Source organism: Melanerpes formicivorus, unplaced genomic scaffold, assembly GCF_026170545.1.
Source record: "Melanerpes formicivorus ecotype bairdi unplaced genomic scaffold, bMelFor1.0.p_v2 SCAF_24, whole genome shotgun sequence".
Taxonomy (NCBI): Eukaryota; Metazoa; Chordata; class Aves; order Piciformes; family Picidae; genus Melanerpes; species Melanerpes formicivorus.
Window position 1 is genome coordinate 7,712,683 of NW_027142376.1, and position 27,229 is coordinate 7,739,911.

Below are 27,229 nucleotides of genomic sequence, written 5' to 3' on the forward strand. Positions count from 1 at the left end.
AAGTGTTCCTGCTTGAGCTGCAGACAGCTGGCCCAGCTGTGCAGAGAGCAGACAAGCTCCCTCATCCTCTTGCATAGTGCAGGGTGGGAGTGATAGAACAAACAGTTTAAAGGCACTGTCCTCATAATAAATATAATAAACGTTTTCACTTCACTTGCTTTTCAACTGTTTAACAGGTTATGTGCCATGCACGATCAGGACACCAGAACTGAGCAGGAAGCATTCCTCACCTCACACACACGTGTTTGTGTACATTTACAAACTCCATGGGGAGCACTTGGAAGAGGAATCCCTTCTGCCATTGCTTTTGCTTTCCCAGTCTCCAGCTGATTTTCCACGCTGCATGGTTCCCCAGTTTCTGATTTTATCACTATAAAATGCTTTGAGATTAAAAAAAACAACACACCAAAGAACCCCACCAAAGGACAGCAGCCCCCCAAACCAGTAAGAGGTTGAGATAAGATGCCCACAACTCTTGTGACAGATGTGCTGCTACTCAGAATTGCTCAACTAGAAAGGAGGGGATAGATTGTGCTGATCATGCTATCAAATCCCACAGAAATAACGACGAGCCTTTGAAACACAGGCCAAGACGCAACCGTCAAGCAAGCAGGGTACCATGCAGCTGCACTGCAGGCAGACCCATCCCCTCTTCGCTTTCTGGAGGGCCCAGCTCCAGCGGTGCCCCAGCATCCCCTGGATGACACCCGCTCACGCGTTAAGTGGGGACGACACCGCCCAAACATTCAAGCGCTCATCCCCGGACCTATCCCGGCAGCAGCAGCACACCTCCAGCTATCGGAAGGCACTTCCACCTCGGAAAGCTCTTACGGCACCGTCGCCAGGCGAGGGGCGGGGCAGAGGCGGAACCCCGTGCGGGGATGCCCGGCACGCCCCGCTCTGACGCGGCCCCGGCGCAGGCCGCGCTTCCGGCCCGGCCCCGGCGGCCAGGGCCCTCCTTCCGTGGCGAGCGGCGCAGCGCCGCTCCCCATTGGCTGGCGGCGCGCTATATAGGCCTCACGCGGCGGCTGTCTTCCCTTTGGTTCCGCGCCCGCCCGAACCTCCACACGGCGTTGCCAGCGTGAGTCCGGGCCCGGGCCGCGGCCGTGTGTTCCCCCGCGGGGCTGACGGCGGCGCTCCTGCCTGCCCCTTGCCTGCCCCCTCGCCGCCGTGCTTCTTGCCGGGCCGGGCAGAGCCGAGCTGAGCCGCGGGGAGGGCTGAGGCCTGCGGGATGAGCGGGGAGTGAGGCGGCCAAGATGGCGGCCGGGGCCGGTGGCGGTGGCGGGCGCCGGGGCCCTGGCCCTCGTGGGGCGAGGGGAGGTGGGAGTCCGCCAGGCTGAGCACCGTGCTTGTACCTGCAGGTTCCCTGTCGTTGCTTCCAGAGGGAACCCGTCACAATGTCCGGAGGTCTCGATGTCCTGCAGATGAAGGAGGAGGATGTCCTCAAATTCCTTGCTGCGGGGACCCACCTGGGAGGCACCAACCTCGACTTCCAGATGGAACAGTACATATACAAAAGGAAAAGCGATGGTAAGCCCCCTAGGGTGGGTGGCTCGGCTTGGGCAGCGCGGATTGTGCGGACACAGCAGAGAAAGGGCAGGGAAGTGTTAATCCTTGAGCTCTCTTAGTAGCTCATCCATGGCGAGAAAGGTGCAGGCGTCTTTACCAATTAAATCGTGTTACTTGGATCGGCCTAAATGAAATTAGGGATGGAAAAAGAAAGAAGGTGCTTACTTTATCGTTTCCCATCTAAAGTACTAGGCTTTGCCTGTTGTGCCCATTTCACTGTCAAGATGAAAGTCAGAGTGCAGAGGCGTTCTCACATGTTTGTGGTGACTTTAAACTTACTGCATTGCCATGCTTCTCATTTTTTATTTCCTCTACAAGCTACAAATTTGTGTCTATCTAGAATCCCCACATAATGAGAGATGGGTTTCAGAGGTCAGTAAATGACAGCTGGATTTGGGCACTTGTGCTGGTGCTTGGCTACAGTAATAAAATGGGCTTTAATGTCTCAGTAGTGATTTCTGCTGCTTGCATTGTTCTTAAATTTGTGTTGCAACCTATGGAAAGAAGTAGAAAAGAATAGAATTAACGAGGTTGGAAAAGACCTTTGAGATCATCAAGTCCAACCTACCACCCAACACCATCTAATCAACTAAACCATGGCACCAAGTGCCTCATCCAGTCTTTTCTTAAACACTTCCAATGATGGTGACTCCACCACCCCCCTGGGCAGCACATTCCAGTGGCCAATCTCTCTTTCTGTGAAGAGTTTCTTCCTAATATCCAGCCTAAACCTCCCCTGGCACAGCTTGAGACTGTGTCCTCTTGTTCTGGTGCTGGATGTCTGGGAGAAGAGACCAACCCCCACCTGGCTACCACCTCCCTTCAGGTACCCCATAGCAAGCCCTGCTTCATGAAGTGTGCTACAGGAAGACCATATGGGGGGATTTTCCTTACTTTCCACTAACCAGCATTTTGCAGCAAGCAAAGCTTAGATGACAAATGGAATGATTGTAGGTTGGTATCCTGGTTTAGGATCTTGTGTTTGCTGTTTGCCCCAAAGCCTTTTGTGACCAACAGGTATTTACATCATCAATCTGAAGAGGACCTGGGAAAAGCTGCTGCTGGCAGCCCGTGCCATCGTTGCCATTGAGAACCCAGCTGACGTCAGCGTCATTTCCTCCAGAAACACTGGGCAGGTATGAGAGTTTATTGGTCATGAGGCTTGGGCTCTCTTGCCTGCTGGTGCCAGCTTGACTGTAAAAAGGAGTAACGAGTTTTGGCTCTGGGAACACTGTCTTGGATGGATGTTTTTTGAAGTGTTGCTCTTGCAGTGTAGAACAGCTCAGTTGAAACCCAGTTCCCATTTCAGCAGTTTCAAGGCATTTGATGACTACTTCTTCTTTCCTAGCCTTTGGATTCATACCCTTTGGATATCCTGTTGGATTTCAGGCATATTGGTGGTCAATCCCCTGGTGCCCCCCCTCCAGTAATTTTGTGAGTCATTTGCTCTGCTTTTTGGGGACAGTAAGTGCCTGATGAATAAGTGTCCATTTGCTCTGGTACTGAGCAAAGTATAACTAGAGTGTTTTAAACTTTGCCTCGAGATTTTTGGCCAAAAACCAAACCTCTCACAGAAGGGGACACAAACATTAAATAAAACCTAACTAGCCAGTGGAATTCAGCTGTGATGGTTGTTTCTTTGAACTAATGATGTGATGGCACAAGCCTTGACAGGGTGCTTGGTGCCATGGTTTAGTTGATTAGGTGGTGTTGGATGATAGGTTGGACGCAATGATCTTGAAGGTCTCTTCCAACCTGGTTTATTCTATTCTATTCAGGGAGCTTGTGAGCTCCACACAGGGTGGATCTGCGAAGGAAAAGCTTGGGATTTAGACTCTGGGAAAAGGGTGGATATATACATAGTGAAAGTTCCTGTAGGGTTGACCTCTGCACACTGTTAAAGCTTGATGCTGAGGCCAGTTCCTGGCCGATGAGCTCTCAAGTGTCGGAAGTGTGCTACAGCAACCAGGGCAGGGTTTTCGCTAACACCAGGAGAGGCGCTCCCTCTATGACTGGAGTTTGATAGTAGGCCCTGCCACATGCCCCAGCAGCTGAAAGCTGACAGTTCTCAGCCACCTGCAACCTGAACAGACTCTGTGTGTGTGTGTGTGTGTTTATTGTTGAGCTGCTAATGATATACTGCTGGATAAAAAAAAAAAAGGATGTCAAAATAATGGAAGGAAATTGGCTTTGCTGTTTGTGGTGTGAGGGTGAGACTGGAGAGAATCATAGAATCAATAAGGTTGGAAAAGACCTCAGGGATCATCAAGTCCAGCCTGTCACCCAACACCTCATGACTACTAAACCACGGCACCAAGTGCCATGTCAGATCCCCTCTTGAACACCTCCAGGGATGGTGTCTCCACCACCTCCCTGGGCAGCACATTCCAATGGCTAACAACTCTCTCTATGAAGAACTTCTTCCTAACATCCAGCCTAAACCTCCCCTGGCACAGCTTGAGACTGTGTCCTCTTGTTCTGGTGCTGGTTGCCTGGGAGAAGAGACCAACCCCAGCTGGCTACAACCTCCCTTCAGGGAGTTGTAGACAGCAATAAGATCTGCCCTGAGCCTCCTCTTTTCCAGGCTAAGCAACCCCAGCTCCCTCAGCCTCTCCTTGTAGGGCTTGTGTTCCAAACCCCTCCCCAGCTTTGTTGCCCTTCTCTGGACATGTTCAAGAGTCTCAATGTCTTTCTTAAATTGAGGGAAGGAGGAGCTTGAGGATGAGACTATAGAGGTTGCAAACAATTTGAGGGATGAGAAGTGTGTGTTTTTTCCCCCTGTATCCTGACTGCCTGCATTGCTGGTGGGTATCATGGTTTTAACTCCTGGTGCCAATGTAGCTATTTCCAGAAACATTTTTACTTCACCTCCTTCTGGGTGCAGAGCTGCTGGCAGCCCTAATTTCCCAGGGATTGAAACAGAAAGTCCAGTTAAGTTCTGCTGGGTGTTCCTGTGTGACTTGGCTGAAGTGCTGGTTTTGTGCCTCACCTTTTCCCTGCTCCGCTTTGCAGCGTGCTGTCCTGAAGTTTGCTGCTGCCACCGGGGCCACTCCTATTGCCGGGCGTTTCACCCCCGGGACCTTCACAAACCAGATCCAAGCAGCGTTCCGTGAGCCGCGGCTCCTGGTCGTTACCGACCCCCGGGCTGACCACCAGCCCCTGACTGAGGCATCCTACGTCAACATCCCCACCATTGCCCTGTGCAACACCGACTCCCCGCTGCGCTACGTGGACATTGCCATTCCCTGCAACAACAAGGTAAAATAGAATAGAATACAATTAACCAGGTTGCAAAAGACCTTCGAGATCATCCAGTCCAACCTATCACCCAGCACCGTCTAAACAACTAAACCATGGCACCAAGTGCCTCAGCCAGGCTCTTCCTAAACACTTCCAGTCACGGTGACTCCACCACCTCCTGGACAGCACATTCCAATGGCCAGTCTCTCTTGCTGTGAAGAACTTCTTCCTAACATCCAGCCTAAACCTCCCCTGGTGCAGCTTGAGACTCTGTCCTCTTGTTCTGGTGCTGGCTGCCTGGGAGAAGAGACCAACCCCCACTTGGCTACAACCTCCCTTCAGGTACTTGCAGGGAGCAATAAGGTCTCCCCTGAGCCTCCCCCAGGCTAAGCAACCCCAACTCCCTCAGCCTCTCACAGGGCTTGTGCTCCAAGGGCCCTGCTCTGGCACTCACAGCACACTGCAGCTTGCAAGGTGGATGTGTTCTGCAGGGCAGGCTTGGCTTCTATTTTACATGTCTCCCAAGGTGACAAACCAGTTCAGGCTTCTTGCAAGCAAGCAGGTAGTGGGGAGGGAGGGGATGATCTGCACACAGTTGGAGCTTGGAGCTGAGGCCAGTTTTGGCCGAGGAACTCTCAAGTGTAGGACGTGTGCTATAGTAACCTGGCAGAATCGTTTGTTGACTCCATGAGGGTCTTTGTGGCCCAAGGACTGGCGTTTCAAATCGTTCTTGCCACAGTTTGAGTACAAATGAAAGATAAAAGTGAGTTGTTGGAGAAAGTGCTCTGAAATGTTACCTTGCCAGAATCGGTCTCTAAGGTGAAGTTCAGGGAGATGGAAAATTATTTCTGGCTTCTAGGTATCATTCAGTGAAACTCATGTAAGCCAAGGCTGAGTGTGTGTCACATTGTGTGCTCGTTTGCTCAAGTTTTCTGTTTCTTCATTCTAGCCTGGGCAGAATGCCTCTTTGGACAAGGTTCATGTGGGGTAGTGAGCAGTATGAAACCCCATAGCAGGAGAGTTACTTCAGGCTCTGTAGTATAAAGAAAATTCAAATGCTGGTGACTGAAATGCACAGATTCATTTCTGCAGAGCCCTGAAAAAGTTTCCCTTTCATGACTCCAAGTACTTAAGTCTGGGCTTGAGCAAGTGATGTCTTGCCAAGCAGGAACCTGGGGTTGGGTGGGAATCAGTTGTTGGCTCTTTGAAAGCCAGAAGGTGTGTTCAGAGGTGTATCCTTTGCAGCCAGTCTTCCTTACCTTTCTGTCTTGCAGGGAGCCCACTCCGTGGGGCTGATGTGGTGGATGCTGGCTCGGGAGGTCCTGCGTATGCGTGGCACCATCTCCCGGGAGCACCCCTGGGAAGTCATGCCTGACCTGTACTTCTACAGGGATCCTGAGGAGGTAGGAGAGCTGGGGCAGCAAGGCTATCTCCATGAGATGTCTTGCTTGTGCTCCTGCCCCCTGGTCCTATGTGCCTGCTGGTCAGGACAGGATTTGTCAGTAGAGAGTCATGGAGTGGTCTGGGTTGGAAGGGACTTCCAAAGGTCATCTAGTCCAACCCCCATATAATTACACTTCATGCCTAGAAGGGGTGGTTGGTTAATTGGATTGTGTGGTACACGACAGTGAAGGTGGGGAGGCGTCTCTGGGAGGCTTAGGCTGTGCTCTTGTGTTGCAGATTGAAAAGGAGGAGCAGGCAGCTGCAGAGAAGGCGGTTACAAAGGAGGAGTTCCAGACCGAATGGACGGCCCCAGCCCCAGAGTTCACTGCTCCTCCTCAGCCAGAGGTTGCAGATTGGTCTGAGGGAGTGCAGGTGCCATCAGTGCCCATCCAGCAGTTCCCCACAGGTCAGTCTGGGGGGGATATCTGTGGGAAGTTGGGAGTGTGGTGGTATCAGGGTGGGGAGAGCTGGGGTGCACTCAGGGTTCTTGTCTTTGTCATTGCAGAGGACTGGAGTGCCCAGCCTGCCACCGAGGACTGGTCAGCAGCTCCCACGGCCCAGGCCACTGAGTGGGTTGGCACTGCCACAGAGTGGTCTTAACTTCAGTCCCAGTGTACTGCCAGAGAAATAAAGACTGTGTAAAACACACCCTGCTTGGTGCTGCTCTTTTAAGCTTGGTGGTGGGTGACGTGTCAGTGGCATGAGGAACACAGTCTTTGGCCCCCAGGGTGGGAGGCTTTGTAAATTGCTGTTTCATCCAGCTTGGAACTGGGGTGCTCTGGGCTCAGGCCCTGCCAGCAGCAGCCCCTTGGATGGGTGAAGCTGGCCTCACTGGGGACTTAATGTATGAGGCAGGGGTGGGGCATACAGTGGTGGTGGTCTGGCTGCAGGGTGTGGGGATGAGAGCCCTTGAGTGGGAGTGGCTTCCCTTGTGGAACCCCAGTTTGAGCATCTGTGCTCCTGAGTCCTTCCTCACTTAGACACTCCTCAAAATAAACACCAGCATCCTGGTGCAGATAAAGCACATGGTAAATCTGCAGCTGCCGTGAATTGGACACTCCAAAGTGAGTATGGTGAGCTACCTGGGCACAGATGGATGCTGTCATCCTGAATACAACAGCAGATGAAGGTTTTTCTACAGATCTGCCTCATTTTTGCTGCTGGACCAAGCAGCTGCTAAGGCATTTCTCAACTGCCCTGCAGCTGCCAGGGAGACTGTCTTACCTTTAGCCTCATGGGTTTGAGAACCTCACCTGCATTGAGTCTGAGTGACAGGTAAAGGTGGAACAGTGTTACAGCTATTTGCATCAATAGCAATGAGGAACATCCTTGGTTATCTTTGGTTTTTCTACTGCCCACCTTCCAAAGCCTGTTATTTATACCTCTTCCTTTCTACATTCAGTAGGCACTGATGAATAAAACCACACAATGAAGATTTGCTATTTTGTTGTCTCTAGTTGAAAGCTTAAAACCTCAATTTATGCTCCTGAAGCCTGAGGTTTAATTAGTGTGGCTCTTGTGACAGCCCTCAGTATGCCTGCCTGTTTGGTTCAGTGCCTGCTAATTTGTTCTTACTAGGACTGTTCAAGTATGAATAAAATGTCCTCTAAAGGGTATGGGATGCATCCTTTGAAGTCATGGCTCCCTAGCCCTGCTTTGAAGGTCAGAGGAACCTGTCTTGGTCAAGATCTTTGTTCATTTCCAATGCTGTTGCATTAAAGCCAGAAGGGTTCCTTGTGTGGAGCCCTGCAGTATTTCAGCAGTGCAGAGGGAGAAAATGGCCTGAAGCAGGCCTGTGCATGCAGGTCAGGGTTAGATTTGGGTTATGCCAAGCTGAGAGCTCAGTGTGGGAAGAAGCAGGGCATGTTGCCAAACTCAGCTGCCCTGCTCTGAGGGCAATCGCATCAAAGGCTGGGACATCGTTTGCCATGGGCAGGGACTCCAGCACTGCTCACTTCTGCTCCTTGGATGGAAGGGCACAGCCTGGGAAGCTGCTGTGGAGCTCTGTTCCTCACCTGTGATGCTGCTCTTGTTAGCATTGCCTGAGAAGCTGGTTTTGGTCCCACCTCACCTCTGGAGAGCCAAGTGGATGCTAGGAGGGAAGGGTGTTTACCTTTTGGGTCTGAACTAGGTCAGCACAACCAGGCCAGCCTTTGGCGCTCTCCGAAGGAAACATGTTAACAAAAGTAGCTTTCTGGGGGCAGGGGAAGAGCCCTGAGCATCGCTGCTGCTGCCTGGCAGCTGTCCAGAGGTTGATGGTGCTGGTCACAGCTGCAAAATGTCAAAGTCCAGATCATTTAACCTGAGGGAGAGCAGGGCTAGACTGGATCTGAGGAAGAAATTCTTCAGTAGGAGGGTGGTGAGACTCTGGAACAGGCTGCCCAGGGAGGCTGTGGCTGCCTTCTCCCTGGGGGCATTGAAGGCCAGGCTGGATGGGGCTTTGAGCACCTAAGGCTAGTTGAGCAGTGTCCTTGCCCATGGTGGGGAGGTTGGAGCAGATGATCTCTGTGGTCCCTTCCAACCTGAGCCATTCAGTGATTTCCAGGATCCCAGTAGATGGGGCTGTTACTCCTGGTTTGTCCTTGCTTTGGTTGCTGCTCCAGCATGGCCGGAAAACAGGACAGGGCAGGCACTGAGCAAGGGAAGGATGGTCAAAAGCTGCTTTGTAAGCACACTTGAGCCTTTTTCAGGGTGACTATCCGTGGTGGAAGATCTGCTCCTCCTGTCCCAGCTGCTGTTCAGTGCTGTAGGAGAGACTTAACATCATTGCAAATCCCCTGGGTGCAGGGACTAGAGAGGACGAGAGGAAATGTCTTCAAGCTGCACCAGGGGAGAGGTTTAGGTTGGACACCAGGAAAATGTTTTTCACTAAAAGGCTTCTCAAGCCCTGAAACAGGCTGCCCAGGGAGGAGGTGGAGTCACCATCTCTGGAGGCATTTAAAAGCTGTGTGGATGTGGTGATAAGGGACATGGTTTAGTGGTGACCTGGCAGTGTGGGGTTAGGGTTTGGCCTGGGTCTTTTCCAGTTTAAGTGATTCTGTAACTAGTGGAGATGTCTTCAGTGCCAGCCTCCATCTCCTGCAGTCAGAGCAGAGCTGGTCCAGCCAGTGCCTGCCTTGCCTTTTGCCTTGGTTTTTTGACTTCCCTGTAGCCAGGTGGTGCCCTCTCACAGGGCTCAGAAAACTCTTCTTGTGGAAAAAAAACCCAGACCTTGCTTTATATTTTTCCCTCTGTGTGTCTGAGGGCTAAACTTGTTGCCTCCCTGCTCAGCTGCAAACCTTGAACTTGTTTTTGATTTCCCTAAGGTAGCAAGGTGGGTTGCTGCTAGTTTCCACTGCAGAGAAACATAGCACTCCTAGCTGGAGGTGCCTTGGACACTTCCTAGCTCATCTGTCCTGCCTGGCTTGTTGGTTCCAGCATTGCCAGAATCTTCTGCCTGCCACTGCCATAGCTCACAATTGACTGCACCTGTTGGCTTAGCTTAAACAGGGCAGAATAAGCAGCACATGTGGAGGGGGTCTCAGAGCCTGCACCATTTTCCCTCCCTTGGAGCTCACAATTGACTGCACCTGTTGGCTTTGCTTAAACAGGGCAAAATAAGCAGCACATGTGGAGGGGGTCTCAGACCCTCTGCCATTTTCCCTCCCTTGGAGCTCACAATTGGCTGCACCTGTTGGCTTAGCTTAAACAGGGCAGAATAAGCAGCACATGTGGAGGAGGTCTCAGAGCCTGCACCATTTTCCCCTCACTTTTTTTTGCTGTTAAAAGCTCTAATTCAAGAGGCCAACAAGACAAAAATATCCCAATCCCAACCCCCAAAAAAAAACCCCAACACCCCAAAGCCAGCAGAAAGCCACCACCACCACCCACCTTTCTACAGCTGCTGCTTTTTTCAGTGGAGTCTCCTTCAAGGCTGCTGCCAGCTGGGTAAGTTTTTAAGAGCCCCAGGTGTGAGGAGTTGGAGCCAGTTCCTCCCCTTTGCTCACCAGGACTGGTCTGGGGTAGGAGTGGTCTCCTTGTTTGAGAGCTGCAAACAGCCAGTGGTTCTTTGTCAGCTCCTTCAGGCTAGCTCCTAGTTTTTCTGATTTCAAGGGTTCAACCCTTTGAGAAGTTTTGGGATGAGTTTGAATTTTGTCTGCCTGAGTGTGGCTTAGATTCCTCCTTGGCTCCTGGGCAGTTCCTGCGCTTCGTTTTAGGTTTTGTTTTCCTCCTGTGGAAGGTGCAGGTTTGTGCTTTTGTTTCCCAGTGAGCCCTGGGATCTCTTGAACCACACCTTGAAGGCAGAAGCAGGGGCTTCGTTAGGATTTCACATTTGAGCCTTGAGATAGGAGATTCTCCAAGTTATCAGCACTGCACAGTGCCCAGGTGGGATGAGTGCTGTGGAGCCATACTTCGTGGAGATAAGTTGGTCTGTGCTGGCTCGCTCCCTATGGGATCCAGGAGGTGGAGGTTGCTCCATTCAGGTAAGTGTCAAACCTTTGCATTTATTGAATTGTGATTTATGAACCTTGAGAAGCCTTCTCCCACTGCCAGAGCAGTGGATTGTGTCTGTTTGGTAGGCACTTGTGTTAGAGCACCCCTCAGGTGGTAGCAGCAGCCTGGGAAAGGCTTGGGATGCACAGGTTCCTCCTGGGACGTGAGGGCTGCTGTAAGACTCTGCTCTCCTTTGGGTCTGTGACTTTGTGATGAACATCTTGGGGCTCTCATTAGCAAAAGAGCATTGCAACATAATCCAGGGAGGGAAATAATGAGTGCCTCCGGTGGGGCAATGTAAACCAGAGGGGAACAGCACAGGGACCAGCTGCCTCCTTCCTTGCAGAGCTTAGGTGAGCTTAGCAGTTGTGGTAGCTGCCTGAGCAGTGTGTTGCTGGAACCATAGGGACCTCAGTGGCAAGTGTGTGGCTGGTGCAGCTCTCTGCTTAGGTGAGGCTTAATGGAACCTGGCTAAGGTGTGTCTTGGTGCTGCAGAGCCTCTGCATCCCCCCTGCCTGCTAGCAGAGTGTGTTTCCTAGGGGTAGGTCAGGGACAAGCGGTTCCACTTCGCTAGTTATAGAATTGTGGCATTGTCTAGGTTGGAAGAGGCCTTTAAGATCATAGAATCAACAAGGTTGGAAAAGACCTCAGAGATTATCAAGTCCAACCTATCACCCAACACCTCATGACTAACTAAACCATGACTTCAATTATTGAGTCCAATCACTTGATAGTCCCAGCACTATCAAGCAGCCTCCCACTAAACCGTGGCTGGAAGCATCACATTTATGGTCTAGTTGATTAGTTAAGATTGGGAATTGGCTGGACTTGATCATCATGGAGGTCTCTTCCAACCTGCTTGATTCTGTGATCTGCAGATCTTTTGAATACCTCCAGTAGGAGGTAGAAGATCAAATTGTGCCCATGAGGTCTTCCTGCATTTCTTGTTGGAGTGGCAACAAACAGATGCAACCTTTAAGTGCTGTCCAGGCCAAAGTCCAGCCTCAACTCCTCTATTCCATCCATGTGCACCCCCCTTACATTTTTAGGTGGATATTTGTTTTTAAACCTGGGCTTTGTGTTGGAGGAGTGCTGTGAGCAGTGTGTGTCTGGTTCATCGTGCCCCATGAAGTGGTGGATAAGCAGCTCAAGTACGCCTTGGCTTTGGTGGCACCGTGGTAGTGGTGAATATGTAGCTGGTGACTTGTCCTGCTCCAGAACAAACAGATTAGGTCTTCAGAGCCAGCAAAAGGTCTTCAGAGATACTTACCCTCTGTGATAGTGGTGTGGGGTGTCGGAAGGGGCTGAAAGGGCATCTGCCTGACCTTGGGCTTTCCCTGGAGGTGGGTTACAGCAAATTCCTGTGACTTCTGCACAAGGCAGCTCTGTCTATCAGTTGATGCTTGGGGCAGTGCAAAGGTGGAGGTTCCCCCGCTCCTCTCCACCTGGTTTAAATAAATCTGACAGCAACCTTCATATTTTAGAGATCTCAAACATCTGCTTAGGCACTGAATTATTTGCTGCTGTTATCCCCAAAGCCCTGGCAGTCCCACGTGTGTGCAATGTTGCTTCATTAGAGGAAGGGTTGGAGCTTTTGCAGAAGCAGCCTTGGTTCCCCTAGATAAGCTTTGTTTTGAGGGAGGGAGAATGGAGAAGAGAGAGAGGACACAGAGGCAGCCGGGGGGCGCCGCTGCTCCCGCCCGGCAGCCGGGGGGCGCCGCTGCTCCCGCCCGGCACCCTCCGTTTTAGGAAGGTTCCACCTCGTGCTAACTTGATCTGCACACCTGATGGCTTGCCCATCCTCAAACAGCCCAAGTGACAGTGCTGTGCTGCTATGCTTGGGTTAATTTTGTCTGCAACCGATCTGAAGTGATTTCTTCTCCCTCCTGTGCTGCCTGGAGAGAGGTGGCATTGGCAGTTTCTGCAAATGCTGCTTGGTTCCCACCAGAGGTGGTGGTCTCACCTCGGTTCCTGCTTTAACATCCTGCAGCTGTTTCCTTGCAAAACTCTCTCATTGCTTGTCTGCAGCAGTGGTGAGCACAGTGGGTCCTTAGCCCTGTGCTGGCCCCGAGCAGGGTGCAGGGCTGCTGAGTTTCTAACCCATACACTTGCTCTGTCTGAGGCCAAACCCTCCTGATTCCCCAGCTCTGGGAGCTGGCTGTAGTGGTGCTAAAGCCCCCTGCAGTTCTCTTTGCTATGAGCCTCCAGGGAGCACAACTGAGCTCAGTCCTGTGGGCTCTTATATCCAGCCAGCAGTCTCCTGCCTGGTTCTGGTTGCCTCTTTCCTCCTCTTGCTGCTCTACCACTCTTGGGTGGCATTTGCCCATCTGGCCTTTTCTTGGGTATTTGGTGCTGATAGACACACAGCTTTTTCCTGCTGGAAAATGACATCTGTCCATCTGACCCTGAGCAGCTGAGGGCTCTTGTTCCTCCGCCTGGATGTTGACAAACACATCCCCTTGCCCTGGTGCTTTCCAGTTTTGCTGTCAGTCACGAAGGAGTGGTGCAGAAAATCGTATCAGTCCCGAAGCACTCTGAAACCCTCTCATCTTTCTCTCAGTGCCTAAGGACATACATCCCCGGACTGTCTCCCAGCTTGAGAGACCTCAGTGGCCTCCATTGGCTGAGTGTATGGAAGAGATGGTAGTCCTGGGTAGCACCAGTTGGTGCCAATTTAATCTATACACACAGCCTTCACCACTGTGTTTGACTTCTTATAGACAGGTGAACTGAAGGGGAGCCAGGGAGTTGGGTCCTGTGATTGGAAGAGAATAGCAGCACAGAGCAGTAGATGAAGGGACTGAGAGCAGAGAAGGACTTGGGGGTGCTGCTGAATGAAAAGCTGGAAATGAGTGAGCAAAGTGTGCTCACAGCCAGGAAAGCCAACTACAACCTGAGCTGCACCAAAAGCAGCCTGGCCAGCAGGTTGAGGGAGGGGATTCTGTCCCTCTGCTCTGGTGGGACCTCACCTACAGTGGTGTGTCCAGCTCTGGAGTCCTCAGCACAGGAAAAACATGAACCTGTTGGAGCATGGTCCAGAGAAGAAGGCTCTGTGCTGGAGCACCTCTGCTGAGAGGACAGGCTGAGAGAGTTGGGGTTGTTCAGCCTGGAGAGGAGAAGGCTCTGGGGGGACCTCAGTGCAGCCTTTCAGTATTTGAAGGGCACCTATAAGGACAGCCTTTTTAGCAGTGCTGTTGTGACAGGACAGGGAGGGATGGTTTTAGGGTGGTAGAGGGGAGATACAGACTGGCTAGAAGGAAGACATTTTTTACACTGAGGGTGGTGAAACCCTGGTCCAGGTTTCCCAGAGAGGTGCTAGATGCCCCATCCCTGGAGATGTTCCAGCTCAGGTTGGATGAGGGCTCTGAGCAATCTGATCTAGTGAAGCATGGCCCTGCTCACAGCAGTGGGGTTAGCCTAGATGACCTTTCCAAACCAAACTCTTCTATGATTCTCTGAGCAACTGCAGAAGAGACAAAGCCTGCCCATGCTGGCTTGCTGCAGCAGTCCATTGAAAACAGGAGGCTGAGTTCTGATTCAGCAGTGCTGACAACATTGTGTGAGAAATGGGCTGGCATCTACACATCCACAGTTTCCAGAGCTGCTCTTTTCCCCCAGGGTAAAACTCTGTCTGAGCATTTGTGAGTGATAAAGCCTTGGCTGCAGATGAAACTGGGCTGCCACCTGCCAGAGGACAAGCTGCTGCCTTAGGGCTTAGGCAAGTGGCAGGACAAGTGTGATGGAGAGAAAAATCCCCATGGCTGTCAGGCTGGAGAGCTGGGGACATTGCATTCATCATGGATCCAAAGGGAGGATCACTCTTGGAAGCCTTTTGGTGAGCATTTCATTTGGTTTTTGATATTTTGTTTGGGTCAGGGCATTGCTGCTGCGAGGAGAACCTGGCTTACAGGTGCAGTGGCCTCAGACTTCAGAGGTCCCCATGTGACCTGCTGCAGTGGCAGAAAAAGCCCCTGAGGACTTCCAGGGGCCAAGTCAGAGGCCCAGGGGATGTTGGACTGAGTCTTAGTGCATCTTCACCAGAGTGAGAGCCACTGTGGTGCTCCTGGCACTTGCAGAACTGCTGCCTGGCTGGGCATGCTGAGCAGCATGCCTCATGGGGTGGGATCAGCTGCAAAAATATCAGTCTCCATCACCGGGGATTTTCCCTGGGCATGGGGAAGTGGCCTTTGGTTGTCTTCCTTGTGCTCATTTGCTGGTGAAGGTTTCTCAGGGCAGTTCTTTGCAGGTGCTGGAGCCAGTGCAGCTTGTGGCCCCTGTCCATGGCTCTTGCCCTCAGCTGTGCTGGACCATGTTACTGAGTTAGGAGTTGCATCTAGAGGTTGAAATAATGATGGATCTCTAGTCAACAGACTGAGCTAAGAGGAGCAGACTGAGAACCCAGAGAAGGTGGAGGCACACACAATGGAGCTGAAACAAAAAGGTGACAGTTTGGAATAGGTAGACTGGAGGAAAGCTATCACATGCAGCTGACAAAACCTCTTCTTTGCTGGTCTGGTGGGAGTCTTCTGCTCCTTAATAGCAGCTGCCATGGAGCTGGACAGAGTCAGCCACTTATTTTAAAGATTACTTTAATTCCTCAGGCAGAGGCACAGCTGGAATGAGAGGTAAGCTCACACTGCTGTTATTAGCTGAAGAAGCCTTTGAAGGGAGCAAGAAGCACTCACACCACAGCGAGCTCACCAGGCTGCTGCCCATGGCCACAGGGCTGCATCCTGTATGGAGCAGCTCAGCAGTGCCAAGGCTGATTTTCCATCCTGACTGCCTCCCTTTTCCTTCTTGAGAAAAATCAGCACAACCAAGGTACCACTGAGCTTCTGCACAGAGCTGCTTTAGACAGTACTGGATAGATACAGATCAGCAGGAGTGGGTAACCAACACAGGGTATTTGTTTCCTGCTCCAGCGTACCTCTAGCTCCCTGTCAAACAGGAGCATCATCGTGGGGCATATGGAGCAGCCTGTGAGTACCATGGCTGCCCTCTGCCCCTTCCAGGGACTGCTCCCAGTGGCTGCCTCCAGGGCCTCAGCTGGCCAGGGTACGGTGCCCGGACCCCCAGCATCGGTGGCTGTGTCACAAATCTCTGTGGTGGTGGGGACAGTGCTGCTCCTCTCCCGCCAGCCCTGGGGCTGCCATCCAGGGCTGCTGGTTTGCCTTGCTTCCCACCAGGGCTGGTCCTACCAGGAGGCTCCATGTTCTTGTCTAAAATAAAGATCAGGAAGATTATTTTCTGGAGAGCAGGCACTGGCTTTCTGCCTCTCCCCAGTGGCTGCTCTTCCTTCTCCATCCAATAATCCAAGTAGCTGAGGGTTTATGTTTGAGCATCTGGGTGAAGAAACTGTAAGTAAGATGATTAGCACCTGGCCAGCAGCTAAGATGTGTGTCTACTGCCCAAGTCTTCTTTGCAGGTCCTTCCTGATGCCTTTGCAAGATCTGGTAGCCCTACCAGCTATGCCAAGTGGTGGTCATAGGTAATGGCTGATTCGAGCCTTTGCTTTCAATGCTGCCAGCACAATGTCTATTTAAATGAATGCCCTGGTGTGGTGGGTTGAGCACCTGGCTCTGCTCTGGGAGGAATCTGTGCTGGCTTGGTCTGAACTTTAATCACCATCATTGGAGGTGTTCAGGAGGAGACTTGACAGGGTGCTTGGTTGCATGGGTTAGTTGATTAGGCGGTGTTGGATGATAGGTTGGACGCGATGATCTCGAAGGCCTCTTCCAACCTGGTTTATTCTATTCTAAATAGGAGAGGTCAGGAAAGGGCTGGATCAGACCAAACCTGGAGGATCTCTGTGCCTTGAGAGTGCCTGGGTGAGCTGGTGCCAATCATAGCATCATTTAGGTTGGAAAAGGCCTTTAAGATCCTCGAGTCCAACTGTGAGTGCTTCCTTTGTCATCTTTCAGGCCAGCCACGGACCCCCTTAGCACAGCTTGCAGCATGCAGTAGCCTTAAGACCAACCCAGCTCTGTAAAAAGCTGCTGTCTGGTTGGTCACAAAAAAGGGAGGGTTTAGACTCCATCCAAGGAAGACTTGGGAGTGGTGCAGCACTGGAATAAGCTGCCCAGAGAGGTGGCAGATGTCCCATCCCTGGGGGAATCCCTGGGACACAACCAACCAAGGTCAGGTTGGATGAGCTCAGAGCAACCTCATCTAGCTGAGGCTGTCCCTGCTCACTGCAGGGGGTTGGACTACATGACCTTTGGAGGTCCCTTCCAAGCCAAGCCTGTCCACGATTTCCACAATCTTGATGGCATGAGGAGCCTTGGCAGGAGGATTGAGGGGAGACTGTTGGTTTTTTTTTTACCTTCTGCTGGTTTGGGCTGAGTTTCCCTCTTTGGACTTGGTGTGAACAAATCCTCCATATCCTGCAGCACAGGGTTGGTGCTGGCTTTGTTATTTCTCTTGTTTTTCTCCTCTTCACGTTGCTGCAACAAACCATCAGGGTGAGTTTGAAGATGCAGATGGACCCCTGGTGTCATGGGGTTGGCCTGGCTAAGTGTTTGTTGTTGTGAATGCAACCTCTTTGCTAGCTTCAAGGTGCTGAACCCTTGGAGACCACGGGTTTTAGGCAAAGAAAGTACATCCCAGGCAGGGCCCAGAGCCTGGGAAGCAACAGCTCTGCTCCTGTTAGGGCAAAGCACTCGCTGCTGATATGGGTCAGGTCCTCCAGGCTGCCTAATTTGTATTAGTTCAGGGGTCTCTGCATTAGGGTCCTCTCCTATTTCTGCATGGCATGAGGTCCAAATCCTAGCATGCTAATTCAGATCATTGCACCTGCCTTTGCCCAGCTGCATGGCAGAGGCAGGCAGCAGCCTCCTTTGTGAAGAGCTTCAAGAAGGAGTGCTAAGAAATGTTGTTGCCATGTTGTTATTTATGGCTCTTCAACTTGTACAAAATCTGCCTGTGCTTTTGACAGGCTTCCTTGGGAAGTCTCAGGCTCCAAAGCATCACTTGAACTGTGCAGTAACTTCCTTTTTGTAGGAGGGAAGCACGGTTATGGGGAAAACTGAGTGTAGCTTGGATGCATGAAAAAGGAGTCTGCTGTGGGACACAACCAACCTCTGCAGTTCAATGCCATCAGAGAGGATTGAACAGGCATAAAATGTATCTTCTCCTTGTGTCACTGCCACCACTGCAGTTTAAAAGCCTGTGCTGCACAACAAATTCCAAGTGTAAGGGGTTTCAAAGGCCAGTTCTTACCATTTGCATCTTCTTCTTCAGCTCCGTGTTGGCACGCTGGTAGGCTTCGGCCACAGCGTTTAGGTAGTAGATGGCAAGGCTGCAAAAGCAAGCGTGGTTGGTTTTGTCTCTCTCTTGGGGGGAGAGAAAGTCTTACCAGGAGAGAACATTCAACACCTGCTTTCCCCAGCAGTGGTCTCCAAACCTCCTTAAGAGGCTCAAGGTTTAGTTAAAACTCAGGCTGCCTCGTGGCACGGTCAGTGAAGATGGGTTGGGCTGGTCCAGTAGCTCAGCTCTGCACAACACTTTTCTAGGGCTGTGGCTCTCCTGAGAGCTGACTGACTGGAAATCACAGGTGCCTAATACCCTCTGAAGGCCACACAAGCAGTGTGATGCTGGGATGTTTGGTATCTCTCTGTTTGCAAAGGTGATTGGGACAGAGACAAAATGAGGTCTCGAGGCGAGGTGGGAGGTCTGTGGTATGGCAATAGCCCAGACTGGGAAGGGGATGTTAAATTGTGTCTCATCAGCAGGTACACTGGATTTGTGCTGTTCCCTTTCCTGGGTGTCAGTGAGGGAAAGGGCAGGAGGCTGTCACTGGGAAAAATAAAAGTTATTTTCAAAGGTCTACTGCTCTCCTGCCACCTTTGGGGGGATTGCAGCAAAGCCCCAGGAGCTTGACCTGCAGCCCTTTTGTAAAGGTCATCCATTTGGGGTGGGTTAGCTCAGCAGTCCCCTCTTGTATTGGTGGTAGCATCTGCTAATGCTGCTGTGAAGTCCACAGGAAGAGAGTTAATAACTCAATAAGCTGCTTGGCCATAGCAGGGCTGCAGTGTGAGGCTTCTTGTCTCCTGCCTGTGTCTGATCTGCTGCTTCTAGATACAGAATCTGTCTGCACAAGGCACAGCCTCTGATCATCCTCATTTAGGTTAAACTGAGTGAGTAGTATGAAGCAGGTTGTGTGCTATCTGATTGGGATTTTTTTCTCAAGGTGTTTCTTAGAGAAGCTTTCTGACATGGGAGCTTGTGTTTGGTTTTTAATTGAAGGGCATTATCTCCAGTGTAACCCATTCAGGGTGATGGATCACAGTACCCTAGAGCCCCCATCTGCAACCTGGGTGCATGCCCAAACAAGAGTCAGAGCAGGCAAGCACATGGAATACCCTTCCCAACCTGACTCCCACTGTTTAGTCTGGGGAGTTCAGAGCTGCCTGGAAAAGTTTGGCCACAGCTCTCCCCCTGATTATTTTTGTTAGCTGTGGAAACCTTGATAGCTGTGGTGTGCCCAAAAATGTCCCTTCATAAAAGGGAAATTAAGGAAAAAAAGGGAACTGTGCTGCTCCTAGTGCTGCTGAAGGGATTTAAGTGTTGTTTCAGAGCTGAAGTGATCAGACAGCACTGAAACAAATCCCAGAGGCACTATTAGGAGAAAGAAAATGGCAAAACAAGCAACCAACCCCCCTCAAACAAACAAAACCCCAAACAAAAACCCAACCCAACCAACCAACCCCAAAACAAAGCAAGCCCAAACAGAACCAAGCTAAACCCCAGTCCAAATAAACCAAAACAAAAAAATCCAAACACCCTCAGCCATCCCAACCAAAGCAACTCCCAACCCTCCCTCCCTGTTTCTGGAATGTGTGACTCTGGCTTGCCCTGGTTGGCAGTGCTGTAATTGCCACCATCTGTGCCACAAATTGTTTCCTCCAAAAGGCACCAGGCTGAGATTGTCCATTTATTTCCTGCTGGCTCCTGAAAGCTTTCCATATGGAAGCTTGTGTGAGGGTTGATTTCTATCAGGCCTTGGCCAGCAAAGCTTCATCTACAAGGTTGACCTTAATTGGGTCAGGTAGTTAAGTTTCAGGAAGTTGTGTTGGGCTTAGGAGAAGGGGACAGGGAGCAGGTACCTGCCCTAATCCAGGCTGTTGAAGCCTTTGCTAAATTCCCAAAGGCTTTAGGTTGGGTTTGGGTTTTTTGCCCAGCCTCCTCCCCACCCTGTGGTAGTTTTAGGCTATGCCTTTAAAAATTTAGCTGCAGATTTCAAGCAGAGAAGCAGAAAAATATAAGTAAATCACTATTGGGTGTAAAAAGGGAAAATAAAAGATTAATCTAAACAAATTCATTGGATAAATGTCTGGGGTAAGAGAAGCTGCAGCACAACAGGCAACCAGCACCAGAACAAGAGGACACAGACTCAAGCTGTGCCAGGGGAAGTTTAGGCTGGAGGTGAGGAGAAAGTTCTTCCCAGAAAGAGATTGGCCATTGGAATGTGCTGCCTGGGGAGGTGGTGGAGTCACCATCCCTGGAGGTGCTCACAAGGGGTTGGATGTGGCACTTGAAGCCATGGTTTAGCTAGTCATGAGGTGTTGGGTGATAGGTTGGAGTTGATTATCTTTGTCTCTTCCAACCTTATTGATTCTATGGTTCTGTAACAATTGCTGACGTTTCACTTCCATTCCCATTCCTTCTCTCTTCTCCTCCCATCTTGGCTGTTCTGCTTTGCCTGAGAGAAGATAACACTTCTGGCTGACCTTGAGATAAGATTAACGCTGCTTTCTCCCAGCTTCTGTATCTCTCTTGGTACAAGAGGGTCTGAGAGGGTTGGGGGCGGGGGGGAGTGGAGGTAGTGGAGTAGCTTCCCTGGTCTTGTGACTTGGGGGGGGAGGGGGAGGGCTTCTGTGTTGTTTGCTACCTGTAAATATCTGTATAATATTGTAACTCCTGTCTGTTCTGAACATTTTCACTGCACTCCAACAGAGTGTAGTTTTTGCCAGGTTCTACACGTTGGCCACAACCACCCCATACAGTGCAACAGGGTGGGGTCAGAGTGGCTGGAGAGCAGCCAGGCAGAGAGGGACCTGGGGGTACTGGTTGATAGTAGGCTGAATATGAGCCAGCAGTGTGCCCAGGTGGCCAAGAAGGCCAATGGCATCCTGGCCTGCATCAGGAACAGTGTGGCCAGCAGGAGAAGGGAAGTTATTGTGCCCCTGTACTCAGCACTGGTTGGGCCACACCTTGAGTCCTGTGTCCAGTTCTGGGCCCCTCAGTTTAGGAAAGATGTTGAGTTGCTGGAAGGTGTCCAGAGAAGGGCAACAAAGCTGGGGAGGGGTCTGGAGCAGAGCCCTGTGAGGAGAGGCTGAGGGAGCTGGGGTTGCTTAGCCTGGAGAAGAGGAGGCTCAGGGGAGACCTAGTTGCCATCTACAACTGCCTGAAGGGAGATTGTAGCCAGGTGGGGGTTGGTCTCTTCTCCCAGGCAACCAGCACCAGAACAAGAGGACACAATCTCATGCTGTGCCAGGGGAGGTTTAGGCTGGAGGTGAGGAAGAAGTTCTTCACAGAAAGAATAATTGGCCATTGGAATGTGCTGCCCAGGGAGGTGGTGGAGTCACCATCCCTGGAGGTGTTTAAGAAGAGCCTGGCTGAGGCACTTGGTGCCATGGTTTAGTTGATTAGATGGTGTTGGGTGATAGGTTGGACTTGATGACCTCCAAGCTCTTTTCCAACCTGGTTATTTTTTTCTGTTCTAAATATAGTTTCATTTTCTTCTAACTGAGTTGGTCTGGTTTCAAAGTTAATGCTGGGGGAAGCTTCAACCCACCACACCCACCCCAGTCCAGAGATTGAATTTTGCAAGGCAGACTTACACCATGAGCAGGATTGCAGGTATGATCAGCCCTGGGTTTGCCACGTAGCTGAAGATCTTGGCAACAAAAAGTGGGAAATCAAGCTCAATGGTCTCTTGAATGACTTCATACATCCTCTTCTTTCCACTGGGGAGAGGAGCAGCTGGTTAAGGTGTGTGGCCACTTGCTGGAGGACAATATAGCTCCTAATCTGGGGCAGAGGAGGCTCCATGTCAACATCAGGGAAAACTTCCCTGTGAGGGTGCCAGAGCCCTGGAGTAGGCTGCCCAGAGAGGTAGTGGAGTGTCCTTCTCTGGAGACTTTCCAAACTCACCTGGATGTGTTCCTGGGTGACCTGCCCTGGGTGACCCTGCTTTAGCAGGGGGATTGGACTGGATGATCTTTGGAGGTTGCTTCCAACCCCTGGCACGCTGTGATTCTGTAATCTGAAGCTTCTAAGCAGCACATTTCCTTCAGTGAGCATCAGCTTGCTGTTGGCCACCAAAACCCCTTCATTTTAAGTCACCTACTGGTCCATCCCTTGGTGATCAGAATAATCTTTGCTAGGCCTGCTTGCCTCTGGAATGAATAGATTTATTTCCACGTCTGGCAATGTTGTGAGTCCTATTTGCCCTTCTGAATTGTATAACCCCCTGGAGACTGCAGTAACCCCACGTTTCCAATCAATATCTTGTTAAAGATGGTCTTTTTCTGGTCGAGATGACTTCCCATATGCAAATTGTGGCTTTCTGAGATAATCAGCCAACTTGAAGAGCTGCTAAGTAATGACAAAAATAGCAAGCTGTGATTATTGCCTAATAGGAAACTCAGTGAAAGAGTCATTTCAGACCGAACTGATGGAGCCAATCAGAGCATTCTGTACGAAAGGAGAACGGAGCTGGAAAAGGCTGGGTTATGCAACTGACCTTCCTCACTCCCCAGCAGCTCTGAGCCTGTGAACTCAACCTTTCCTCATCTTTAGACTTGTTCCTTGCTTCCTAGGATCTTGCAGGGTTCTGTTCAGAATTCCTCTCCAGGACGCTGTCCCGATGAGTCAGTGAAGACACTTAGCTGAAGGGTATCTCAGCTTCATCATCTCCTCACCAGGATTGTCCTGATGAGACTCAGTAAAGACACTCAGCTAAAGAGTATCCTTCAAGCCCAGGAGAGCTGAGCTTTCCGTTTGTGCCAAGGGTCTGAATCAGCCTGAGTGGCTGTTAAGGGATTGATTTGGAGCTGAGATAGCTCTTTCACCTTGCAGATTACTCATCACCAAATGATGGTGTAGGTGCAACAAGTTTCCTGTCACATCTCCTGACGTTGCTCATTGACACCTCTCCTTGCCACAGAACTGAGGGAATTTTGGTCTCCTGCCTTCTCCCCTGAGTGTTTCAGCTTTCTGTTGCTCTCCATTAGCAAGTGGTTAGACTAAACCACTGCATCTACAAGAACAATTTGTTCCAAGCTGACTCCTTGCTGAGTCACCCACAGCAGGCCCAGGCAATGGCTTTACTCAATCAAAGCTGACTTTATTGGCACCTTAATTTGATCCAGTGGATGCCTGTGTGCAGGGCTGAGTCTGCCCCATTTAAAACCCAACAGGGGTGTTTTAAAAATGTGCTTAAACAACAACAACAACAAAAAAAGGCAGCTGCAACTCTTCAGGCTGAGACCTCCCCAGTTCCTCCTGTTTTCCAACAAAGTTCCGTGTGTAAAATGTGCCTCGAGCTGTGGGAGCTCTTGGCTCTATGGAAGGTCTTAGAATGAGACTTTGGACCCATTTTTCACCCACAGTGTGCCAGAGAGCTTTAGGGGTGCTCCCACTGCTGTTGGTTGGTTTTGGTGGTTTGGTTTTTTATGTTCCCAGCGTGTCCCCCTGCCCCGGCTCCGGCTGCCCTCTGATGCTTTCATCAGCGTGTGCTGGGGAAACACCAGAAATCAAGCACAAGCCCTGTGAGGAGAGGCTGAGGGAGCTGGGGTTGATTAGCCTGCAGAAGAGGAGGCTCAGGGCAGACCTTCTTGCTCTCTACAACTACCTGAAGGGAGGTTGTAGCCGGGTGGGGGTTGGTCTCTTCTCCCAGGCAACCAGCACCAGAACAAGAGGACACAGCCTCAAGCTGTGCCAGGGGAAGTTTAGGCTGGAGGTGAGGAGGAAGTTCTTCCCAGAAAGAGAGATTGGCCATTGGAATGGAGGGAGGTGGTGGAGTCACCATCCCTGGAGGTGTTCAAGAGGGGATTGGATGTGGCACTTGAAGCCATGGTTTAGTTGTCATGAGGTGTTAGGTAATAGGCTGGACTTGATGATCTCTGAGGTCTTTTCCAACCTTACTGATTCAATGCAGTGGAGGAGGCAAACCAGATGAGTTTGCAGAGCCTGCTGGACAATGTCAGACAGGAGCAATCAGAGCAGCTCCAGTTCTCTGTTTGCACCCCACAGCTGGGCATGGCCCATTGCCTCACATAGCTAAGGATTTACCTAGATGGAGGGTGAAGGCATTTCACCATCTTTGCCTTCTGACTTCATAAAACCAATGCCATGTATCAGAAGATAAAAGGCCTCTTTGCTGTTTCACACAATCACAGGATGTTCTGGGTTGGAAGGGACCTCCAAAGGTCATCCAGTCCTCTCACCCTGCAGTGAGCAGGGACATCCTCCACTAGGTCAGGTTGCCCAGAGCCCTGTGGAGCTTCACCTTGACTGTCTCCAGGGATGGGGCCCCAAACACATCCCTGGGCAACCTGTTCCAGTGTTCCACCATCTTCATGGTGCAGAACTTGTTCCTAACATCCAATCTAAGTCTCTCCTTCTCTAGTATGAATGCATTGCCCTTTGTCCTATTCCTGCAGGCCTTTGTAAACAGTCTCTCTCCATCCTTCCTGTACCTTCCTTCAGGTACTGGTGGCTGCTACTAGGTCTCCCTGAAGCCTTCTCTTCTCCAGGATGAACACCCCCAGCTCCCTTAGCCTGTCCTTGTAGCAGAGGTGCTCCAACCCCCTGACCATTTTCATGGTCCTCCTCTGGACCTGCTCCATCAGGTCCATGTCCTTGCTGTGTTGAGGGCTCCAGACCTGGCTGCAGTACTCCAGCTAAGCTTTCACCAGAGCAGAGCAGAGGGGCAGGTTTCAGCAGTACCTGAAAGGTCCGCAGTCAAAGGAGGGAGGCAAAGACATGATGGTGTAAGCCACAGGCAGGAGGCTGAGGAATAGGATCAACAGCAAAAGTCCCATGTAGAAGTTATTAGATTTGGAGGCTTTGAAGACTCGTGCATGAGGAACATTGCTGCTCATCACAGCCCAGCACTGGAAGTACATGGAGGTCAGTAGGCGCAGCACGTTGATGCCCACGAGTCCTGGGGCATAGAAGGAGCCCATCCTGAAAAGCAGAGGAGGACAAGGTCTGGCTTGTTGGTTGGGGTTTTGGGGTTTCTTTTTGACACATTGGAAGGTTTTTAATTTTCAGAAGAAAGAAAACAGGGGTTCATATGGTGGCAAGCTGCATGGGGAAAGAAAGGAGGTGGTGGTGTTGGTAGAGGTACCTGCTGTAGTTTGCCACTGGGTGTAAGGATAAATCTGATGGGGGAACTGGGGTTGGTGGCTTAGCCTGCAGAAGGGCTAAAGGGACAGACTGAAGGAGTTGGGGCTGTTCAGTCTGGAGAAAAGAAGGCTCTGAGGAGACCTAATTGTGGCCTTCCAGTAACTGAAGGGGGCTACAAGAAAGCTGGGGAGGGACTATTGAAGGTGCCAGGGAGTGATAGGACTGGGGGGAATGGAGCAAAACTAGAAATGGATAGATTGAGATTGGATGTTAGGAAGAAGTTCTTCCCCATGAGGGTGGTGAGAGACTGGAGCAGGTTGCCCAGGGAGGTGGTGGAAGCCTCATCCCTGGAGGTTTTTGCAGCCAGGCTGGCTGTGGCTGTGAGCAAGCTGCTGTAGTGTGAGGTGTCCCTGCCCATGGCAGGGGGATTGGGACTGGATGATCCTTGAGGTTCCTTCCAACCCTGACAGTTCTCTGAGTCTATAAATGAAACAGCTGAAAGATATCTTCTCAGCTGAAGACCTCAGAATCCTTGTCTAGGAGAACCAGGTAATGGCCCTGTGACACCAGAGTTAGCCTGGAATCAGCAATAAAAAGGAGAAAAGCACATAGCTCCTAAAAGTAATAGAAAGCTCCACATTTGAACTCTTCTATTTGTTGTTTGGTTTAAGAAACAAACAGAATCACAACAACAAGGGAAGCCAAACCACCACAGAACCCTGCCAAGCAAAATAAACCCAAGACAATTTACAACACAACCAACAGGTGCAGAAAAGATAACACTGGAAACTTCTCTCTGTGTTTGGAGGATGTTAATTGTAGCAGTAAAAGCCAATTCAGGGCCTGAATTTCTCCTGTGGCTCTTGATGATGCCAAATCATAGAGAGCCAGTGGTATCCTGGGGTGCATCAAGAAAACTGTGTCCAGAGGTCTAGGGAGGTTCTTCTACTCCTCTGCCCTGCCATGGTGAGACCACACCTGCAATACTGTGTTCAGTTCTCAGCTCCCCAGTTCAAGAGGGACAGAGACCTGCTGGAGAGAGTCCAACAGAGAGCCACAAGGATGATTAAGGGACTTGAGCATCTCCCCTGTGAAGAGAGACTGAGAGCCCTGGGGCTGTTTAGTCTTGAGAAGACTGAGAGGGGATCTGATCACTGTCTGTCAGAAATTAGCCATTAAAGACAAAAGTAAGCAGTAAGCAGTAAAAAGCAACCTTGCTCCCTGAGGAGCTGAGGGTGCTTTGTGGTGTTGCCTATTGCCTCTGGTGCTGCCAGAGCAGCTCCTGTTTGCCCTTTCTAGGGGTACTTTTGGGACATGCCCTTCCTGCCCACCCTCCTCTTGCTGGCTCTGTGCCTACCCTTGCATTCACTTCTGTCAGACTAATGTGGGTTGAAAGGGACCTTAAAGATCATATAGTTCCATCCCCCTGCCATCAGCAGGGCACCTTCCTTTCCATTATGGAAAGGTACCCTCAGAACCCTTTCTTTCTCATGCCCCAGCACATGGACCATCTAATGCACTGGGAAAAGTGGAAGTGGGGCAGGATTTGGCCAGCTGGCCTCTGCCACTGCTACATCTCTTGGATAAGTAAGGCAGCATTTGTAAATGTCCATTTTTGTAGAATCACAGAATTGTCAGGGTTGGAAGAGACCTCAAGGATCACCCAGTTCCAATCCCCCTGCCATGGCCAGGGACACCTCACACTACAGCAGGTTGCTCACAGCCACATCCAGCCTGGCCTTCAAAACCTCCAGGGATGGGATGTAGTCAAGAACAGAAAGCCAAACGATCAGGGAAACCAAAATGTTACTCTGGCTGGCTTGGAAACTTTCTAACTCCTCAGGCAGGTTTTCTAAACAATGCAGAAAGCAACCAAACAAAACAAAAGGGCAATATCTTACCAAATCATCCCTTGGTTGAAGACCAAACCCAGAACGTTGCCACTGATGTCAAACTCGGCATAGGATGGCTGCATGGGGAAAGAAAGGAGAAGGTGGTGTTGGTAGAGGTACCTGCTGTGGTTTGCCACTGGGTGTGAAGATAAATCTGATGGGGGAACTGGGGTTGGTTGATTAGCCTGCAGAAAGGGAGGCTCAGGGACAGACTGAGACTTGGGGCTGTTCAGTCTGGAGAAGAGAAGGCTCCGAGG

The 27,229-nt window shown here is 50.9% G+C and overlaps 2 protein-coding genes and 2 non-coding genes across 5 annotated transcripts in view; 3 read left to right on the forward strand and 1 right to left on the reverse strand.

Moving 5' to 3' along the window:
* The first annotated feature begins 980 nt into the window (after nucleotides 1-980).
* Nucleotides 981-6,900, forward strand: RPSA (ribosomal protein SA). 2 transcript variants are annotated; one of them, XM_068152780.1, is made up of 7 exons: nucleotides 981-1,081; nucleotides 1,362-1,530; nucleotides 2,587-2,705; nucleotides 4,582-4,827; nucleotides 6,084-6,212; nucleotides 6,490-6,658; nucleotides 6,758-6,900. In XM_068152780.1, exons 2-7 carry the CDS (start codon nucleotides 1,398-1,400, stop codon nucleotides 6,850-6,852), a joined length of 891 nt encoding a protein of 296 aa, XP_068008881.1. In that variant the 5' UTR covers nucleotides 981-1,081; nucleotides 1,362-1,397; the 3' UTR covers nucleotides 6,853-6,900. The 2 variants fall into 2 exon arrangements, with proteins under 2 accessions (XP_068008881.1, XP_068008882.1); XM_068152781.1 differs by having other exon boundaries at nucleotides 1,049-1,081; nucleotides 1,383-1,530.
* Nucleotides 3,456-3,612, forward strand: LOC137448450 (small nucleolar RNA SNORA62/SNORA6 family). Its single transcript, XR_010989094.1, has one exon. It is a non-coding gene; the product is annotated as a small nucleolar RNA SNORA62/SNORA6 family (small nucleolar RNA).
* LOC137448451 (small nucleolar RNA SNORA62/SNORA6 family) lies at nucleotides 5,394-5,550 on the forward strand. The gene has a single exon (XR_010989095.1). It is a non-coding gene; the product is annotated as a small nucleolar RNA SNORA62/SNORA6 family (small nucleolar RNA).
* Nucleotides 6,901-15,678: 8,778 nt separating the features above from the next.
* Nucleotides 15,679-27,229, reverse strand: part of TMC2 (transmembrane channel like 2) — a 39,533-nt gene continuing 27,982 nt past the window's right edge. The window contains exons 15-20 of the mRNA XM_068152977.1: nucleotides 26,982-27,049; nucleotides 24,679-24,918; nucleotides 21,567-21,692; nucleotides 17,944-18,022; nucleotides 17,048-17,168; nucleotides 15,679-15,944 (exon numbers count right to left, since the gene is read on the reverse strand). Coding sequence (XP_068009078.1) covers nucleotides 15,679-15,944; nucleotides 17,048-17,168; nucleotides 17,944-18,022; nucleotides 21,567-21,692; nucleotides 24,679-24,918; nucleotides 26,982-27,049 — 900 coding nt within the window. The remainder of the gene's footprint in view (nucleotides 15,945-17,047; nucleotides 17,169-17,943; nucleotides 18,023-21,566; nucleotides 21,693-24,678; nucleotides 24,919-26,981; nucleotides 27,050-27,229) is intronic.